General features: G+C 43.3%; 1 protein-coding gene across 1 annotated transcript in view; it reads right to left on the bottom strand.

The window, feature by feature from the left end:
* SI (sucrase-isomaltase) overlaps window positions 1–21423 on the bottom strand; it is a 112621-nt gene that overhangs the window by 83604 nt on the left and 7594 nt on the right. Inside the window, exons 4-10 of the mRNA XM_082223813.1 lie at window positions 17569–17689; window positions 17013–17122; window positions 14687–14838; window positions 11038–11209; window positions 9593–9692; window positions 8062–8174; window positions 7290–7415 (exon numbers count right to left, since the gene is read on the bottom strand). Of these exons, the coding sequence (XP_082079939.1) occupies window positions 7290–7415; window positions 8062–8174; window positions 9593–9692; window positions 11038–11209; window positions 14687–14838; window positions 17013–17122; window positions 17569–17689 (894 nt within the window). The remainder of the gene's footprint in view (window positions 1–7289; window positions 7416–8061; window positions 8175–9592; window positions 9693–11037; window positions 11210–14686; window positions 14839–17012; window positions 17123–17568; window positions 17690–21423) is intronic.

The raw sequence follows: 21423 nt of genomic DNA, 5'->3' as shown, positions 1-21423 counted from the left end.
AACTTCTTCACACAGCTTATAGTTAAACTATGGGATTTGCTCTCGCAAGACATAGTGATGGACACCAGGGCACAATTCCACAAGCCTGCCCCCTCACATATGCAACATGGACAAGTAGACACAACGGCCATGGCAAAAGACTGTGGGGAAGGATAATTAGGTCTGAAGCACAGAGCAATGCTACCTGGCAACAGCAGAGACCCCTGCTTGGGATGCAGCTGCTCACACCACCCTCCAAAAACCCCGTTTGGGGGATTTACGCTGAACCTGCCAGTTGAGATATGGCCAGCCGGTAAGTGCATTGGCCAGCAGGAGGTCAGAATTAAACACACCCACCCACCCAGCACAGCACAAAGCTTGCTCTTCCAGTTGTATCTACAGTGGTACCTTGGTTTACGAACTTCATCTGTTCCGGAAGTCTGAACCAAAGCGTTCTTAAACCAAGGCATGCTTTCCAGTAGCAGCAGGGGACTCAATTTACAAATGGAACACACCCAACAGGAAGTGAAACATGTTCTTATTCCAAGGCAAAGTTCACAAACCAAAACACCTACTTCTGGGTTTGCAGCGTTCTTGATCCAAGTTGTTCATAAACTAAGCTGTTCTTAAACCAAGGTACCACTGTATTCATCTTAGTCCAGAAATAATGTTTTATGGGTAAGAACTCGTAAGTGAGCTCCCTTCCCTTTCCCACACAAGTAATGTGCTTCTTTTTTATGTCATCTTCAGAATAGCACAGTGATTAGCATGTTGCATTAGGACCGGGTAAACAAGGATTCCAATCCCCAATCAGCAAAGCAGCTCAGTGCACTAGTCACTAACTCTCATTTGCTTACTATCCCTTGCTTTTTCCTGTAGGCCTAATTGTAGTTGTTAACAGGGGTCAACAGGTTTACCATACCCATTGAGTCAATCACCCATCTCCTACTACCCTACTGAGAAAAACCCCACCCCACCCTCCCACTAAGGGTCTGGTGACTTCTGTTCCATTGTATCTGGAATGGACACACGAAAGCTTATACCAAGAACAAACTTAGTTGGTTTCTAAGGTGCTACTGGACAGTTTATTTTTTTACACGGGAAAGAAAAACTAGATAGCTTCCTCACACATCTCAACAGCCTACACCCCAAAATACAATTCACTATGGAAATAGAAGACAACAACCAACTCCCCTTTCTTGACGTCCTAATCTACAAAAAACCTGATGGCTCCCTAGGACACACTATCTACCAGAAAAAAAACACACACCAACCGCTCCCTAGGACACACTATCTACCAGAAAAAAAACACACACCAACCGCTACTTACATGCACAATCACACCACCACCCTGCACAAATAAACTCCGTAGCCAAGACTCTCATCTCCAGAACCAAACGCCTGGCTGACAAAGACCACTTGACAACTGAGTTACAGAATCTCTCAAATGTGTTAATCGCCAATGGATACCAGAAAAACAGGGTTACGAAGCTAATCCAAAAAGAAACACCCCCCAAAAACCAAGACACAGAAGAAAACAATGGCATGGCCCTCCTTCCTTATATCAAGGGCACTACAGACAAAATCAGCAAAATCCTCCATAAACACAATATCAAAACAGCCTTCTGCACCAACCAAAAAATAGCCAATATCCTCAGAAACCCAAAAGACAGGTTTTGGTGTCTTCGGGTGTCTTCCCGTGTAAGAGTCGGGGTGTCTGTGCGACGTTTCGACGAGGTCTCACTCGTCATCTTCAGGCTGGTGCTTTCGGCTTCTTGTTACTGGAACAGAGCAGAATCTGGTGTTTGAGTTCCTATAAATACTGTTGAGGGGTGTGGTGTATAGCCTCCAACGTTCTGGGCAGAGAGGAAGTTCCTAGATTAGTGTGCCTTTTCTTCTTTTGTTCCTTAATTACTTGAGGGATATCTTGGGTGATTTCATGAGTGATATTCTGAATACCACTGGGTGGGTCATTAAGTGTAGATTAGTTGCTAAAGCTTTCGTGTCTTGACCTCTTGAGCTTGTGAAGAGTTTTTCTGAGAAGATGGCTGTGCTGCATTTAGTTGTGCTCTGGCTTGGCTTCGTGTATAGGGGCGAGCTGTGGTTTTGTGCCTTGTGCCAGCCAGATCTGTGTAGGGATTGCAGGGGGGTGCAGCATCCGGAGGTGCCACTATAGTTTGGCTACTGGATGGAGTCTGTAATATGTCTGTGGAGAGGGTCTGGGTTTGGGTCTGGTGTGGTTGATTGGTGACGGCGTTCTGTGTGCCTCTGGTTCTGGTGTCGGTTTTTGTGGGGAGGGCTAATTTCCAGATGTCTGGCAGGCGGGACGTGTCGTCACGCTTGTTCATGTTGTGAGGGTGTTTCTCTATCTCGATGGCTTCCATGATTATTCTCTTGTGGTGATGTTCCCAGTGGTATTCAGAATATCACTCATGAAATCACTCAAGATATCCCTCAAGTAATTAAGGAACAAAAGAAGAAAAGGCACACTAATCTAGGAACTTCCTCTCTGCCCAGAACGTTGGAGGCTATACACCACACCCCTCAACAGTATTTATAGGAACTCAAACACCAGATTCTGCTCTGTTCCAGTAACAAGAAGCCGAAAGCACCAGCCTGAAGATGACGAGTGAGACCTCGTCGAAACGTCGCACAGACACCCCGACTCTTACACGGGAAGACACCCGAAGACACCAAAACCTGCATTCCTGTACCCGTGAAAATCTACGAAAGCATATATATATATATATATATATATATATATATAGACGCGGGTGGCGCTGTGGGTAAAAGCCTCAGCGCCTAGGGCTTGCCGATCGAAAGGTCGGCGGTTCGAATCCCCGCGGCGGGGTGCGCTCCCGCTGCTCGGTCCCAGCGCCTGCCAACCTAGCAGTTCGAAAGCACCCCCGGGTGCAAGTAGATAAATAGGGACCGCTTACCAGCGGGAAGGTAAACGGCGTTCCGTGTGCTGCGCTGGCTCGCCAGATGCAGCTTTGTCACGCTGGCCACGTGACCCGGAAGTGTCTCCGGACAGCGCTGGCCCCCGGCCTCTTGAGTGAGATGGGCGCACAAACCCCAGAGTCTGTCAAGACTGGCCCGTTCGGGCAGGGGTACCTTTACCTTTACCTTTACACCGTATTTTTCACTCTATAAAACGCACCAGACCACAAGACGCACCTAGTTTTTGGAGGAGGAAAACAAGGGAAAAAAATTCTGAATCTCAGAAGCCAGAACAGCAAGAGGGATCGCTGCGCAGTGAAAGCAGCAATCCTTCTTGCTTTTCTGGCTTCTGGAATAGCTGCGCAGCCTGCATTCACTCCATAAGACGCACACACACATTTCCCCTTACTTTTTAGGAGGGAAAAAGTGAGTCTTATAGAGCAAAAAATGCGGTATATTTCCACTTTATGGGGTTTCTGAAAAGGTAATGTGGGTGATAACCACACAGGATGCCCTGAGCACCTTGAAGAAATGTAGAATATAAATACATTTAGAAAACTGGTGCAATGTTCCTTCTGCCCTGGTACGATCTTTAAGATTTACAAAACTCCCTTCTCAACCTGGTTTCAAACTCAAGTTAAAAACTGCTCTGTTCAGTGAGAATGTCACTGTGGATGTAACACAATATTATGATCAATGCTGAAAAGAGTAAGGCAGAGGAATTTGCACTAGGAAAAAATGGGGGGGGGGGGAATGTGTGCTTGAGATCATGGGCTACTCCCAATTTTTAAGCAACCAATGATGGAATCTTACAATCCTACCATGAGTCCACATGTAGTAAGATCATTTTTCTATAAAGTGGCTTGTTCATATTTGGTGTATAATTTTACTCAGGCTCCTTCCCATCCCCAAGCTTAGAAAGGCAAATTCAGAAACTTAAATGGTTTCCAACTGTGCAGTTCATGCATGTAAAGCCCAAATAAGAACCATTTACTGTGCGTTATATAATTCATCCCCACCCTGCAACTTCCATTACTATGGTAACTTACGGTGTGGCTGTATTTTATGCGATTTACTCCCTAATATACATGAAAAGTAAAGCGGGTTGATGAAAAGTGGACTTCAAGAAGTCGAAAAAGAAAGAATCATCACAGGCATCCCCGTCCATTAGCGTTACATTAGAAACCTGGTTCTCCCAAAATCCAAAATCTTTAATCATAGCAAGAAAATACATTTTCACAAACTAATTTCACAGACTTGTCAGCAAGGGCAGCTGTTCTTCGCAATAACTAAAGATTCTCAGGTGTAAGGGAAATTAGCACCTGTTCTCGTTTTAGTTCTTCAGCCTCCAGGAAGACATACTTCCTACCAGGCTCCCAGTAGGGATAACTCTTTCAAAAATGACATCCTTGATTTTGCCATCTCCACATTCTTTTGATTTGCTTGCTCAACTTAGAAAACTTTATTGAAGACGTTTCAGACTCTAGGCTGCATTCAGATTTGGGATTTAGTTTTTCTGCTTAGTAATGCTAGCACTTCTGCCCCAATTCCGAATGTTCCTTTTGCACTGCACTACCTGTTGCGTTACGGAACGGTGGCTTCTGGATTGATATGCCATATCACACTAAATTATAAGCATTTGGAAAGAACTGCATGCCAGGAAACCACCTCAAATTTTGTCACATGAAATTAACACCCGAATTTCCCATGATTTTTTGAGCTGGCGGGGTTGCAAATGGATCCCCCTCCCTGGAAACATTTGACATGGAAAATCATGTGAAAACTCTGCTAGATTCCACTAGACTCCAAGAAGTAGCTTTTATGTTGTGTGAAAGATTACATAAAATGCAGAAATGAGCAAGTAAGGAATAAAGTGTAGTCTAGTTTGCATGTTCAGACCCAGAGACCTCCCCCCTAAATAAATTCACACTTGACTCAAATTTTAGTTTGGCTTTTGGCAGAATTTAGGCCACAACTTTATTGATTGAAGAAAGTGACTGGTTGCATAGGCTCTGGTTCGACTAGCTCCCTGCACCCTTGCAGGTAGCACTGACCCAGGGTTCCAGCATAGGTCAGCCAAGGGTGAATGGGCTAACTCCGCCACCCAAATGTCCCCCTGGACTCAGGCACGGGCACAATCCCCTGTCAGGGGTTGACCAAACCATCGAGTCCCTGGATTCCTTTAACGGAATACCCTTCACATAGGGATGGTGAGAGCGTTCTCCCATCCCTATCACCTGAACCAGAGTCTATCCACAACCTTACAAGTTGTGATGATTTGCTACGTGGCAGGCAAAACCCAAATCAGCCAATCAACCAAGTAGGGAAAATTCCTGCCATGCCCCTGTCCCAATGACAGATGACACACGACGGCATAGCAAGGTCAATCGCAAAATACCCTAAATATAGGGAGAGGTGGGCTGGCGTTCCGTTTGCATGAGCCAAAAGAGAATCTCTGGGTCATGTGCAAGGGATTAAATAGGTCCCTTGAACCATTTAGTCTGCACCCCATTGGCCAGATTACACCCAGCAATGGCGGATCTACCAATCGGGTGTTGTGGCTATCCAATAGACCCACCCACAACCAGGAAGTCACCGCAACACGTGCCCTCTTTTAGGGAGGACACAATTTCCCAACTAAGAAACAATACTTCTGCTATTGCAGAGGCAGTGAACCTCCGAATACAGACCTCCAGGGCTCTTTATCTGGGGACTATACCTAATTTATACCCCTCACCAGTCTTGGTCGCTTCATACAGTGGTGCTTTTCTGTGGGATGCAATCCACTGGAGCAGTCAAATACAACATTCCTTGTTTCCCTAGAGTGGATACAGCCAGGGGGATGTTACTCCAGTCAGTATAACTTCCTGTTCCACTGGCCTGGAGTGTCCTCCCCCTGCATGTGACCAGGGAGATGGACATGACCCTGGCTGACTCCATAAAAGAGCAGAGTCACGCAGCCATCTCCTTCTCTTGATGCTATATAGCTGCTCTCCTGCAGCCATTTTGTTCTCTTAATGTATTTTGCTGTCTGCTGGCTCTCAGTCAGCAGCACATGGGCTCAATCCCCATACGGGGTAAACTCATACCATGTTCTGCAACTACAAGCTTAAGTCTGCCTTCAGGGATCATACTGTGAACTGAATATGAGCAAACCTCTTGTTACTTTTAAGGAAAGATGCTTGTGTCTTTATTCTTTTAAGAGGGATCAAAGGGGACACCAGGAATAATCCATCCTGATCAAGCCAGACTGGATTGCTTAACTTTGTTATTGTTGTTTAGTCGTTAAGTCATGTCCGACTCTTCATGACCCCATGGACCAGAGCATGCCAGGCACTCCTGTCTTCCACTGCCTCCCGCAGTTTGGTCAAACTCATGTTCGTAGCTTCGACAATACTGTCCAACCATCTCGTCCTCTGTCGTACCCTTCTCCTTGTGCCCTCCATCTTTCCCAACATCAGGGTATTTTCCAGGGAGTCTTCTCTTCTCATAAGGTGGCCAAAGTATTGGAGCCTCAGCTTCAGGATCTGTCCTTCCAGTGAGCACTCAGGTCTGATTTCCTTAAGAATGGAGAGGTTTGATCTTCTTGCAGTCCAGGGGACTCTCAAAAGTCTCCTCCAGCACCATAATTCACTTCGGCGATCAGCCTTCCTTATGGTCCGGCTCTCACTTCCATACATCACCACTCTAAAGAGATTCAAATGAATCTGCAAACTAGATTCCTGCTGTATTGAGGGGAATCTGCTCTGCTACATGACTCATTAGTGTGAGTGAAGGAAGGATAATATTTAATGAATATATCTTCTCCTACTATCCTTAACATCCCCACATTTTCTTGGGGATGTAATGTAAACATGCCTCTTGCTTCCCCTAGGCAGAGCATGAACAGAGGTGTATTGGGAGGGATTATAGAGAAATCCCTGGTTTTTTCTTAACCAGAAAGTAATCTGCTGAACAAAGGTAAGTCATATCCATTGCTCTGACCACTTCCTCTACCTGCTTGTGACATTCAGTCCCCAGAAAAAGGTTTTCCATGGGGAGATATGGCTCTCAGGCTAAAAGCGTTCTCCAACATGGGCTTGTTGTAATTCTAGCTAAAGATGTCTCCAAGTTCACAGCATCAACATTCAGAGAACAAATTTCAAGTTACTCCAAATTTATGCCACTCCTGTCGAGCCATTTGTCAGTCGCTGTGAGTTATACCCATCGGATATAATAAGTCTATTAATATTTACATAGTTATTCAACTCCATTCATATATTCTGCTAGTGGCATGGGACCTGCTTCCCCAAGCCAATATCACATTACAATAATAGCATGCGTATGAATAAAGGGCAAATTTCCCAACTGATCAGAACTATTATGCTTACATATGGTATGCCAGCTTCCCGATTCCTTTGAATCGCGGCTCTCAGGTCAGCAATGTCTGTGTAACCCCAGCGACAGATCTGGAACCCAAGATTCCAGTAGGCAGGCATTCGTGGGAGTCCTATCAGCTGCAAGTTTAAGACATGAAAAGATGATAAAAGGTGGTTTTTGCATCACTGTATTTCTAAATGAAAGCAACAGTTTAGTGGAAGATGGGCAAAAAAAACCCAGTCTGCCCAAATTTGGTAATGGGGGCTTTTCCCTTCCAAATAGGCTGTTGTCTTCAGATAATCTGTCTACCATTGATTCTTATACCATTGTTTGGACTACAGTGGGGGGAAGAGGAGCTGGGGTTGGAATGGGACTATTAGCAGTGTCAGCCAGGAGCAGACTCCCTTAGTTTGAACTACTGCTACACTAAAAAAGGACATTAGATTTGAACACATAAACAAGATAAAAGGGGAAGACATCAAGGGAAGAGAAAGAGAGCGTAGTATAAAATCCAAAGAGCACAGGAGTAGTTAATTTGAAAATCATTTACTGCATCCTGGAGTCTTTGGTTCATTGTTTCTTTTGTCTTCAAGGGCATAATTAAAGGCATTTATCGCACATGGGCGTGTTCAGTTTTGGCTCAAAGAAAGGGAATATGCATAAAAATAATGATTAACACATCGTTTGACTAAAAGCAACACTGCCCTTGCAAACTGCTTTTCACAGACACACAAGCAGTTTACCATTGCTAACGGTAAAATCTTGCATGCCACAGAAGCATACCGAGAGATATTCTTGAACAACTTGCTCTGGAGTATTTCCCAAGAAGACATAGAAATCTAGAATCCCACCAATTGTTCTGTATGTAACAGCTGGAACAGGTTGGAGAGCAAAATCTGCCAGGGGAAGAAAAAGCATATTAAGGTGAGCTAAAACAAAAGCATTCTCCTTTGCCATACTGCCGAGATCAATTTGCAATGTGAGGGAGATGATAGCACACCTGTGAGTAATGTCTTATTTCTGAATTGTTGGGTCGCATCATGCGTGGGAATTACGTCACTATCAATCTGTGCCCTGAGGTTCTTTGTATTTAGAGTTCATGATTAACAGAAAGTGATCCATGACTATAATCCACAACTGCATTACATTTTCACTATGCAAACCTGCTGGCCTACAAATGTCGTTGAACTCCAACTCCTTTCAGCCCCAGCCAATAATGTAGTCCAATAATACAGTATATGAATGACACAATGTTGTGGAAGGATAATGTAAATAAATGGAGAGAGTTCATATATGCTTGTGCTGTTTCAGTATAGTAAAGACAAAACAGGTTTCCCAGAAAGGCTGCTGGGAAATTCATGAGGGCAGTTTAAAATAATAATACTTTATATTTTGAGTTTTTCCAACACTTTTGAAGAAGTTCAGTCTTCTCTTCCCCTGAGGTATATTCTGTGTAATGAACTCCCCAGCTTCACCATGCAGGAATTTTGGACGCAAAGGTGAATCTATTTTCAATATTGTTGGAGCTTGGCTCCTACTCCTCCTAGTCTTCCTCTCTTAAGCCAGTGCTTCCCTTCATCCACCACCATGAGCTAACAACATAATATCATTGGGCACAAAGTAATCTGAGATTTCTCAGAAGAGAGCTTTCGGAGAAAGAGAATTTCACCTTCCCCACACACCATTATACCACCCACGCGTGAAGAATTTGGGGAGGCCAATTTCTAAAACTTGAAAATTCTGAGACTTTTCTGGATTCCTTATCTGCCCACAAAATATGTGGGGGACCTCCTTGGCAAATTTATATAATCAGATGTCAAAGAAATAAACAACTATCGGACTTTTAGAAGACATCTGAAGGTAGACCTGTTTAGGGAAGCTTTTAATATCTGATGAATCGTTGTATTTTAATATTCTGCTGGAAGCCACCCAGAGTGGCTGGGGAAACCCAGCCAGATGGGCAGGGTATAAACAATTTATTATTATTATTATTATTATTATTATTATTATTATTATTATTAACCACTTTTCTCGAACGTATTCTGTATTTGTAGCAAATACAATTATTTATTGATTTAATAAATCACAGATGTGATTTTAATCCAATGGCTATTTTTATATCTGATATTTTCCAGGTGACAAAAATCCTGCAATTGCTGCAATTGCTTTACTAATGATAGCCTAGAGTGTCATTTAAGAATGATAATTTCTAAGGTGTCAGAGGCATCCTTCCATATGTAAAATAATGCAGGAGAACGGGAAGCTCCCTGATCAAAAGCACAATGAGAAGCATAATCACATTCATAATCCTTACCCATGGCATTGCTGTTCATAAAGAATACACCAAAGGAATGTCCACTACCATCTTCCAGGCATAAGAAGAAAGTCTGCGCACCATACAGGTTGTGCATCTCCTTTGGGAGGGGGAAATAGCAATTTAAAATATGCAGAGCCCATATGCATGTCATGAATCTTCAAAACCTCTTTGGAAATGCACTTTAAAAGGCTTTATAAAATCTGCCCATCAAAGAACCAAAATGAGATGACTGAACTAAATTTCGTTCCCTAGGATTCACATCCCTAATACTGATCAGTATCATTTATCTTGGTAATCCAGCATAAAATCTTGGTTTACTGTTTTGAGCGGAGGGCCATCTAGTTGTGACAGATGTATTGGAATTTAGTCCAGGGCCAAAATGAATTTAATGAGCGCATTTTTATCAAGTTGGCTTAATTCAGCTGTATTAAAGGTCATGGTTAAATTGACCAGTAAATTTCCATTCAGGTGGTGTCCCTTTTTAATGCCCCTGTTTATTTAGAACCAGCTTTTTAAGAGCACATATGGGGAAAGTTCTACAGGCTGAATTCCTGCTGTTAAAGGCATGAGTGTGGGGTCAGTTGAAAGTGTCAATTATAAATTAAGTTCTGATTCTTATGCTCATTTCTGATGTGGGGAAAGCAGTAAATGGTTCTTTTGAGCCCTCATCATCTTGAAATTGGTCCACCTGAAGAAGTACATTGGGGTTGCATCTAACACCATATTCCATTTCACAGAAGACACTTTGACCTTGGTGAAGGGTTTTTTGAATGGAAGATAATTTTGGCAAACTCCTTTTTTTCTTACACTGGTGGTTTCTAAACTCCTCCTCACCCAATGGACCACTTGGAAATTGTTCTGGGTCTTGGCAGACCACTTTATTGTTTTGTTCTGTGAGAATGTGCTATAGTTGACAGATAAATCATTGCTAATTCTGATCAGACAACTAAAATTGTGTTGTGCTTTTTCCTCTTGCAATGGGCATAAACCTCAGCATTCCAGAAGTCAAGAATTTTCTTTGAACAACTGGTAGCAATGTCAGGTCTGGATAATTTATGCTCTTAGGCAGTTTCTTAGAGAGGCAGTTTCAGTGATAAACACATAGCAGCATGTTTGAGCAGAAACTGACAGTTTCTTCATAATACATAGACATATGGCTCAGACAAAATGCCATATGAGGCATTCAATCCTATTAAAATCATGAGTAAGAATTCTAGTCAAAATATTTCAGACGCAATTCCTTTCACGGGTAATATTGAAAGCTTAGACTTCACCTCAAAATAAGCAAGAGATTTGGAGGTGTTGCTAATAGTGCCCTTTAACAACTGTAACTTCCCTCCGATTATAGTAAAAAATGTTTTCACATTTCAAACACATTTACTCCGTTTGCATATCTGATTCGTCTTTCACTTCATAATAAAAACATTTTATTTGTCCCTTACTCCAATAGGTGCAGCATCCCGAGTGAAAATGGGCCACGTTTTCCAGTTAAAATCATGCCGATACTGCCTGTGGATCTGTTCTCCGATACCATAAACATTCCAGCTTGGCAGTCTGATGGAGAGCTGCAGGAACTGGTCAGAATACAGAAGTGGTCCTATACTGGTGTCGAACCTGTTTGAAGAGCGACAAGAACATAAGTGGAGCCTGGGACCACATGGTAAAATGTGGGTAAGAAATCTACCAAATAAATGAAGTGCCTAAATATTTTCAAAAGTAGGCCTATGTATATCCTATTATGGGACCAGACATCTCTTCCCCTCTGAAACAAAAATTAAAGAATGTGCAAGATGCCAGGGAGATTCTTTAATTCGGGGCTTTAGCAGCTGATCTCTAGCAATACCTTAACTCCTGTATCATCAACACTCGGGATCTTCTGGAAGTCACACATCCTAAACCTTAAAGAAAAGAGTGCCTTCTAGGATGCAGTTCCAGCTTGAAAAGTATCAGCTGACATGCCAGCTTGATTGTTGTTAGCTGATTCCCCAAGCCAACAGGAATTTACAAGACTCTGTAGAGGTCTTGCCTTCACAACAGCTCACCAGTCTAAGCAACTTGCCTTAAGTGTGAGGACTCTGACCGCTTTCCTACTTTCTCAGTTGAACTGCTGCCTCAGAGCATAATCCCTGCTATCATTTGTTGGTGCTGATGCTGACCTTGAAAGCCCTAAATGGCCTCGGTCCAGTATATCTGAAGGAGCGCCTCCACCCCCATCTTTCTACCCAGACACTAAGGTCCAGCGCTGAGGGCCTTTTGGCTGCGAGAAGCCAAGTTACAGGGAACCAGGCAGAGGGCCTTTTCGGTAGTGGCACCCTCCCACCAGATGTCAAAGAGAACAACAACTACCAGACTTTTAGAAGACATCTGAAGGCAGCCCTGTTTAGGAAAGCTTTTAATGTTTGATGCTATATTTTAATATTTTGTTGGAAGCCACCCAGAGTGCCTAGGGAAGCCTAGCCAGATGGGTGGGGTATAAATAAATTATTATTATTATTATTAATTATCATCATCATCATTTGACCTTTCATTTACTTCCAGTTCCTCCAACCTTCTACTGCTACCTCAGTTATTGATTTTCTGCTTGTCTCCCCCCAACCCGTTCATTTCTTTTGCTCCACTTCGACTGCTTCTCTGTCCCTTTTCTGCCTGATCTGGTAGCTGACCTCCTACCTGCCGGTGGTGCCATTTGTTTCCCTTCTGTTCCTTGCCTGCCCATGCCTGATGAAGAACCACAGTTGCATCCTGAAACCAAGGACTGACTGACTGACTGGCTGCAGTCAGCATTGGTCAAGGTAATGCAAACATCATACACTACCAGGCTGGCTGTGCAATGCCCTTGAAGGGCTTCCTTTACATTTCTACAAGGAATGATAAGAAGTTCCTAGTGTCTTTCGGACCAGGCTACGACATGTTCCTGTATGAATTGACATCTGTCTTGGAATATATTGCACTTATAATAATGAAGACAAGGAAGTGAGTGGCTTCTCATCTGGATAACATCCAGATGGGAATGAGTTTTCCCATCCTCTCCTCCTCCTCCTCCTCCTCCTCAGCATCAAATTGAATGTGTCTCACTTGCATGTGCCATCTGTGAGAACTGTATCATCTCAAATTGCATGCAGAGGTGGGTTGAATGCAACGTGTTCCTCATATGAAAATGGACCCAAATAAAAAATATACGATAACAAAAAGAGCAAACTTTTTCTTTCTTTGTCTGATGCGGAGGTCATTTTTACACACCCTCTGACATTTCACTGATTTGTAACATCCCCAAATTTATAAACTTTAAAATGGGTTCACATGATTAAACAAAGTATCTTCAGTCCATTTGTAGTAAGGACAAAAGAGAATAGCGTCAGACATGCACATGTGGAGAAAAGACAATGTGAAATATGATATAGATCTAGCTTTCTCGGTCTAAAAAGGAATGCATGTAAGTATATACACCCACAAGAAGCAATTCCTGTTTCAAACCACGTCCAAATATCTGACAAAGCTGCATATCAAACAAACAAAAAAACCCCTGCATTTTATAAAGATAGTGTTAAAGAGGCTAAAGGGACGCAGGTGGCGCTGTGGGTAAAACCTCAGTGCCTAGGGCTTGCTGATCGCATGGTCGGCAGTTCGAATCCCCGCGGTGGGGTGAGCTCCCGTCTTTCGGTCCCAGCTCCTGCCCATCTAGCAGTTCGAAAGCACCCTTAAGTGCAAGTAGATAAATAGGTACTGCTTTATAGCGGGAAGGTAAACGGCGTTTCTGTGTGCTGCGCTGGTGCCGGCTCGCCAGAGTAGCTTCGTCACGCTGGCCACGTGACCTGGAAGTGTCTCCAGACAGCGCTGGCCCCCAGCCTCTTAAGTGAGATGGGCGCACAACCCTAGAGTCGGACATGACTGGCCCGTACGGGCAGGGGTACCTTTACCTTTACCTTTTAAAGAGGCTAAAATCTCACAAGAGGTACTAACCAGAAGAAATCTCTCAAACATGGAACTACTGCTATTTAATTCCTCTTGTAAAAATAAAAAAAAATAGCTATAAGCTATTGTTCTCATGAATTCTCAATTGGACTGTGTAATCTGCTTCTGGCTTTTGTTAGCTATACAAAGCAGGTGTCTTGCACCTGCCTCCCAAATACATAGGATGCTTCAGAACTTTAAATTCCACAGCTCTATAGTCTAGGATTGTTTTCACTGTAATAGGTTGTGCTGAAGCCAGCTCCAAAGCTAGGAGAGGTAACTAATTAATTGTCTTTTGTTTGTCACGGTAATGGTGACCTCGAAAGGGCACAGTCTTGCTTCAGCCCTATTTTTAATTTTTGCTGCTACATGAGAGTTTATCAAGAATGGAATATATATTTTCTCTTTCCCTGTTACCTATCCCCACAACTGAGTTTCCAGACTATAATTTTCTTAGGTTATGAATGCACAGCTTTTGTCCAGCTGTTACAGGGGTTCCAGGCACCCAAACTCTGATTAGAACATCAGTTGTGAGGGAAATGAATTATTCCAACATTCGATCTCCAATGCATGTGCATAGGTTCTGACGTTTAAAAAATGTGTTAATATTTTACTGCCTTCTCTTAAACTGCTGGTTTCAAATGACTGAGCTACTCTTAAAATGATTTAATATTTGATAGCTTATAAATAATCATATATATTTAGTGGGAATAATAAATAAGTTTCCCTGAATGACAGCTTGCCCACTAATTCTGACTGTCACCCAATAAATGTACAACCATGGTGGACTGCTAAATTTGCCACAGGGTGAAGTCTCAGTGCATGCAGAGCAGGTCTGACAGGTCCAATTAAGCACTTTGATGTGGGTCCCAGAATAATTGCTCACTCTAGAACATTTCCCAGAATCCTTTTCAACAAGCTAACTTCCCCTAGCTAATGTGCAGGGTTTACACAAAAGTTTTATCAATGTGGAAAAGGTTTAATTTATCGATAAATATTGAGATCTGCTGCCTTATTACATTCTTTTATGTTATGGTACTAATTTTATGGGGTAGTGGAGGGCAGGGATGGAAGTGCTTGGACTATTAATGAACAGTTGATTGCAATGTTATTTGTGCTAAAAATAAAATGGTGACTTACAGGACGTTGTTAGTGCTCATCCTGATCACACGGATGCTGAAAGGATTCTCTGTTATTTCAACTCTGTAGTTCATATTTGTTGCTTTAGGTCCTTGAAAGGGTGAAACATTTGGATGGGGGACTTCATATCTCTTATTATCAGGATCTGTAATCTATTTAAAAAATGAAACAATTAAAACAAAGTTCATGGGGAACCCAGAATTAACTTCTACTTATTGAATACCATCTTTACCTCATCACAATGCATTCCGAATCAGTGGTATGCATGCTACATGTTTAATGAACATAATTAATTGTGTTAAGACTGCTGTACAGTTAAACACTGTATTCATTAGCCAACTCTCTGCAGCTGTAGTTAACGAGTCCATGCAAATTTCCTGATACACTGCGTGTTCTTCAGACTCATTCATTAAAAACACATTTTTATCAATTTCATCCCATTAGCATAAACTAACATAAAATAATTGTTTTTCTGACCAACACATTTTCACTAACATTTTTTTTTATAAAAAAAGGTGTGTTTCAATCTGTCTGCGATAAAATCAAAAGAAGTAGGAGACTTTCATGCTCGACTTCCACTACCTCAAACCTTTACAATGATGACTCTCAATCAGCTTATAGAATCACAGAATTGTAGGGTTTAAGGGTCATTTGATCCAACCTGCTTAAATTTGGGGGACATACACGACCAGACCTGTCAATATTTTAGGAGACCCCTATTCCCCTCACAGGGAAGCGGGTGGCACTGTGGGTTAAACCACTGAGCCTAGGACCTGCCGATCAGAAGGTTGGCGGTTCAAATCTCCACGACAGGGTGAGCTCCCATTGCTCGGTCCCTGCTCCTTCCAACCTAGCAGTTTGAAAGCATGTCAAAGTGCAAGTAGATAAATAGGTACTGCTCCGGCCGGAAGGTAAACGGCATTTCCGTGTGCTGCTCTGGTTCACTAGAAGCGGCTTAGTCCTGCTGGCCACATGACCTAGAAGCTCCTTCAGCCAAGAAAGCGAGATGAGCGCCACAGCTCCAGAGTCGGCCACGACTGGACCTAATAGTCAGGGGTCCCTTTCCCTTTACCTTATTCCCCTCCCAGAGCTACAGTTCCTAGAGTGGTTAAGCAGGCAATCCCTATGCCTAGGGAACTCTGGGAAATGTAGCTCCATTGGTGCAGATCTTCAGGGTTTCAGAAGAGGAACTGTCTCATCCTAAGTAGAGATGAACCTGGGACCTTCTGGATACAAAGCAAATGTTGTACCACTGAGCTATGAGCCTTCTCCTATCTTGAACTCTCCTCCATTGAAGATACCTGGGCAGTCTAAGGATTAGCTACTCACTGCTGGAGATGCTCAGCTAATCACTGCTTTTGTCGCCACCAGGAAATCTCAGCACTCTGCAACCTTGCTAAGATTTACCCCAATTTCCAAATAATTGTGTTTATATTGATATTCGTTTTCAAATACCACATGCCAGATTCGGCAACCTGACAATATGTGATTTTCAATGACAGCTTTTCAAGTGAATATTTGGAAATTATTGGGAAATTTGACAGTGACAATGTGAACCATCAGGCCCACAGTATTCTGATATAAATCTGACAGGTCCTGTTGCAGCATATATTCATGTAAAATGATCTTCAATATGCCTTAAGTTTTAAAGAGCTTTGGAAGGTTACTTTGGGGCTGTTTGAGACATATTCTATAATGTGTGCTTCCTTTAGTATTAAAATCACAGTCTACTTTGCGGGATTCCCTAAATCCTCAAAAAGGTTTATTTACAAAACATGCAACATGGAACCAATGTTGTCATTTATTTTTCTCTTTTTTTAACCATGTAAGGTGAAGGTAAAGGTAAAGGACCCCGGATGGTTAAGTCCAGTGAAAGGCAACAACGGGGTGCAGCACTCATCTTGCTTTTCAGGCCAAGAGAGCTGGTGTTTGTCCACAGACAGCTTTCCGGGTCATGTGGCCAAAATGACTAAATTGCTACTGGCACACGGAGGACTGTGACGAGTGCCAGAGCACATGGAAACACTGTTTACCTTCCCACTGCAGCGGTACCTATTTATCTACTTCACTGGCATCCTTTCAAACTGCTAGGTTGGCAGGAGCAGGGACCAAGCAACAGGAGCTCACCCCGTCGTGGGGATTTGAACCGCCAACTTTCTGATCGGCAAGTCCAAGAGGCTCAGTGGTTTAGACCACAGCACCACCCGTGTCCTTTTACCACATACGTGTATGGTGGAGCTGCAGTGTAAAATGCCTTTGATCAACATGCAACCCAATTCTGAGTGTGACCCGTCAGTTGGACTATTGCTTTAATAAACAATCTAACCTTGAACCGGAAGCGATTTGCGGTCTGATATTCTGCAGTCAGGACAAGCCTTTCAATATCATTTCCGAACAAGGATGGTGCAGGAATTCTTGTCAGTGTAGCTTCAAATCCTTATCAAGAAAAAGAAGTGATAAACAAAGGGTGTTGCTTCCAATATTGCCAGGAGTCAACAACTAACAGCTCTTGGGCCAAATGCATCACCAGGATACAAAAGAGGCAAAAGAGAAACATGGAAGTAGCAAGTGATACAATGGATTTGCTGATAGACAATTTGGGTCAATCCCATTGTCTTCTGCAAGCGGCCATGGGTGGGGGTGGAAAATGAAGTCATGGCTGTAGCATATTTAAGTGCTTAACTTCACAGTTTTAGTATGCTTTTTTATTTAGTATTTTGGTTAACAACCATGTGATGGAGAACAAATTCTTTGGAAAGACTTTCAACCTTAGTCTGTATTATGCATATCAAACAGCGGATCAGCCTAGTGGTACTGGCCTCCATACTATTTAATGAAAGAGTGTGCTTATTATTCCTGGAGTACAACCTACTTCTGCCTACCTGTTTCTGTGTCTGTCTGGCCTCCTTCTACTTGGTATCCGTGGCTGTTGGAAAAGTAGCACCAGGGTATGCTTGTTTCATTCTCAGGGCTCCAGCAGCAGCCGCGGAGCGTGCATATGTCCTACATTATAAAGAGAGAAAAGTGGCATTATTTCAGAAGCAGCAATACTCTCCAAATTCGTTTTCTGGACAATGGCATGAGCCCACCGGACTCATTTATGTCATTGCTCTGTAAATGCTGATGCCAGCAGATTAAATTGTCGTCTTCTGCAATTTTGGCATTATCCATGAATGGAAAGAAAGCTTCCATTCTGTGACTCAGGGAGCAATCATATGCATGGGAAGCTAGTGTAAAGCAATCTGGTGCAAGTTAAGCCAGTGTGAAGTTGCACCAGACCCAAACCACATTGAGTGGCAGCGATGCCCCATTAAGCTGGCAGAGACAGAAGCCCTGGATTCCACGGTGTCCTCTTATCACATCATTCAGGAACACAAGAGCTGTAGCATTCTTGAGATAGTCAGGAAACTCATTTCATTGCTCTGGATTAATTCTGAAGCAGACGTGGGCAGGTCCACTGATCATTAAGTGGAAGTGAAATGACTGAACACTTCAGAAAAGTTCAAATTTAAGCCCTATTATGCAGACTGAATAGTTATGCAAATACCTCTGCTCATCTTCCTGTTGCAAGAGCCAATTCTAAACTTTCCGACATTCACCTTTTATATAGCCAAGGGGGAGAATTATACATGTTCAAACACATCTTTCCCATTCTGCAGACATTTCTGTGCCAGCAACAACAAAATATACAATGGTTGCATTCTCCGGGATGAAGTGCTCACTCCTTCATTTCGATCACATTCATTCAGTGACGACCTCTCTTCCCACACCAATTCGTAAAAGAGGACTTTAAAACATTCAGACAATTGCCATATCAATCAAGAATCAACTGCGAAGCAACCTTTGGATGTTATCCCATAATCTCTGTGATTCATCTTACAGTACATTGTAAACTAATGAATTTATATAGAAGCTCTTAATCACCAACACACATTTGCCTTCACAGAAAGGCTAGTTCCTTATCACAAGGAAATTGCCCGTTAACAAGAGAAATATTTGGAAGGAAAAATGTTTGTGCACACTTCTGAAGTTCTTAACCCAACCCCCACCCTGGTCTTCCAACAACCAACTTAAATTGCACGGCTTCTGTATTTCAATTCCCCATTTCAATTATCAGCATTTCATGAGTTTGATCCATGATTATTTTTTAATGCAAAAATTGATGGTCTGTACGTGAGAAAGTTTCTGTGAGATCCCTACATTTTTGTACCTGCTCACCTGTTTTCCCCAGTCTGTTGTTTCTTAAGGAATAGCATAAATTGAGAGGGTTTATTCAAGCAAGGTTCACATAATTAACACAATGACATTAGAGTGCTCTGTATCCAAGAAGTTCTGGCTATGTGGCTAATTCACATGCATGCACACACACACACACACAGAGAGAGAGAGAGAGAGAGAGAGAGAGAGAGGAGCTCTGTCTTTGCCCTCACTCTGAACAATAAAATAAAGATAAGCAGTAGCCTCCAATCTTGCCACACCACAGTGGTAGCTTCACTGCCCAACACAACCTCGTTGCAAAACATTCAACCCAGTCTAGAAGGAATCACATGAAGTTGGGCATGACCAAATGTGGATGATTATACAAGTTCAGATGAGCATGAATGCACATTCTCATTCTACCTTCAGTGACCAGAAGCACCTTCTACCTGTAAGCCTGGTAGGACAGCTAAGGCCACTCCAGAACAGGGAGAGCTTGACCACAGTACTAAAGGCATTGCGGCTCCAAGGCTGGATTACTGCAGTGCGCTCTATGTGGGAGTGCACCCCTTGGCAGTGGTGAGGTCTAAAAGGAGGTGTGTCAAGGTCTCAGCCTTTGCTTGCAAAATGCACCTTTATTCCTCCATTTCTTTTTCCTTGTTGGGAAAGGGAGAGAGAAAGGTGTGCTTGTGAGCAAAGGCAGGGGACGTGTTGGAGAAGTCCTCTCCATTGCCCTTGCTTCTGAAACACATCTTCATTTCCCCGTTTCTCTTCAAGCAAAGGGGCAGAGGCAAATTTTGGGCAGTGCAACCGGTTCCATCACACTGGGTGCTGAGCCTAAAGGTAAAGGGTAAAGGAATCCCTGACCATTAGGTCCAGTCGTGACTGACTCTGGGGTTGCGGCACTCATCTCGCTTTATTGGCAGAGGGAGCCGGCGTACAACTTCCGGGTCATGTGGCCAGCATGACTAAGCCGCTTCTGGTGAACCAGAGCAGCGCACGGAAACACCGTTTACCTTCACACCGGAGCGATACCTATTTATCTCCTTGCACTTTGACGTCCTTTCGAACTGCTAGGTTGGCAGGAGCAGGGACCGAGCAATGGGAGCTCACCCCGTCGTGGGGATTCGAACCGCCGACCTTCTGATTGGCAAGCCCTAGGCTCTGTGGTTTAACCCACAGCGCCATCCGCGTCCCTGGGTGCTGAGCCTAGGGAGCGCTAAAGGGCGTCACAACAATGACATAATGAATTGAGCAGAACGGAAGGTGAGAGGCGGTAGGCACAGATTTGGCCTTCGACAGAGTGTCACTGAAATCTGAAAGACCAACATCCATCCCTGAAAGGGGAGGGGAGAAGGAAGGGTATGTTTTGCCAGCAAAGGGGACTTCTTTCTTCCATTTCTTCTACCTTGAAGAAATTATTTGCTAGAAACATTCACTTCTAAATCTATGCACCAGCATATCTGCCTTCTGCTTGCAGAGTCCCTGCAGGGCACTAAAATGTCAAGGTCTGTCACATCCCTCTATCACAGTACTCGCTGGGCCCTGGTAGCCTGTTCTGCTGCTGTGTTATCTGTTGCTGTATTTTTCCTCACTTGTAAATATATACAGTGGACTGCACATTCACACTTCTCTAAGCCATACTAAGCTTTATCCACAAGGGTCCCCTGGATGTGACCTACAGTCTAATCACAATGGATTGCATCCAGTTGCCAGCATGAGTGGAAGGAAGTATCCTCCTTCCTGCTGCAGCCTCCTGTTAACTGGGGAAGAAGCAGAGAAGGCAGAGCTGCACATGATCACAATCCTGTTCTAAAGCTTCAGTGCATGGGAACAGAGATTGAATCTTCTGAAAATCTCAATATCCAGTTTATCTGCACAGATTTCTCGCCCTTCTCTTCTTGATCTTGATAAAAAGATGGGCTGTTTTCAGGTTCCAGGTTCTGCTTTTTAAAAGCCTCAAATATTATATTATACAATTATTATATGCATAATAGTATACACAGATAAACTCCATGTTTTCTAAAGCAGTCCCCACATAAACAGATGTGGCAGAAAAATGGGCAGTTGTTCTGTCAGTGCAAGGACTGCCCTCTCATCTCCTCCCCCCACACTGCACATTTCCCAAATCTGCTCTGAAAGGTTGAGGTGAACCCCAGAACAAATATAGGTTTTGCACAGAGCAGGGGGGGGGAGAGATAGGGAAAGATCAAATGTTCAAGCATATATCATTGAGCTGACGGAATGAATCAGTTGGATATTGCTCAATGCATATAATTGTATTTAAAAAATACTTTAAAGGTAAAGGTACCCCTGCCTGTACGGGCCAGTCTTGACAGACTCTGGGGTTGTGCGCGCATCTCACTCTATAGGCCGGGAGCCAGCGCTGTCCGCAGACACTTCCGGGTCACGTGGCCAGCGTGACCAAGCTGTTCTGGCAAGCCAGAGCCACACATGGAAATGCCGTTTACCTTCCCACTACTAAGCGGTCCCTATTTATCTACTTGCACCTGGGGGTGCTTTCGAACTGCTAGGTTGGT

The sequence above is a fragment of the Podarcis vaucheri genome (genome assembly GCF_965113315.1).
Source record: "Podarcis vaucheri genome assembly, chromosome: 5".
Taxonomy (NCBI): Eukaryota; Metazoa; Chordata; class Lepidosauria; order Squamata; family Lacertidae; genus Podarcis; species Podarcis vaucheri.
This window is presented reverse-complemented; position numbering and strand designations above follow the sequence as displayed.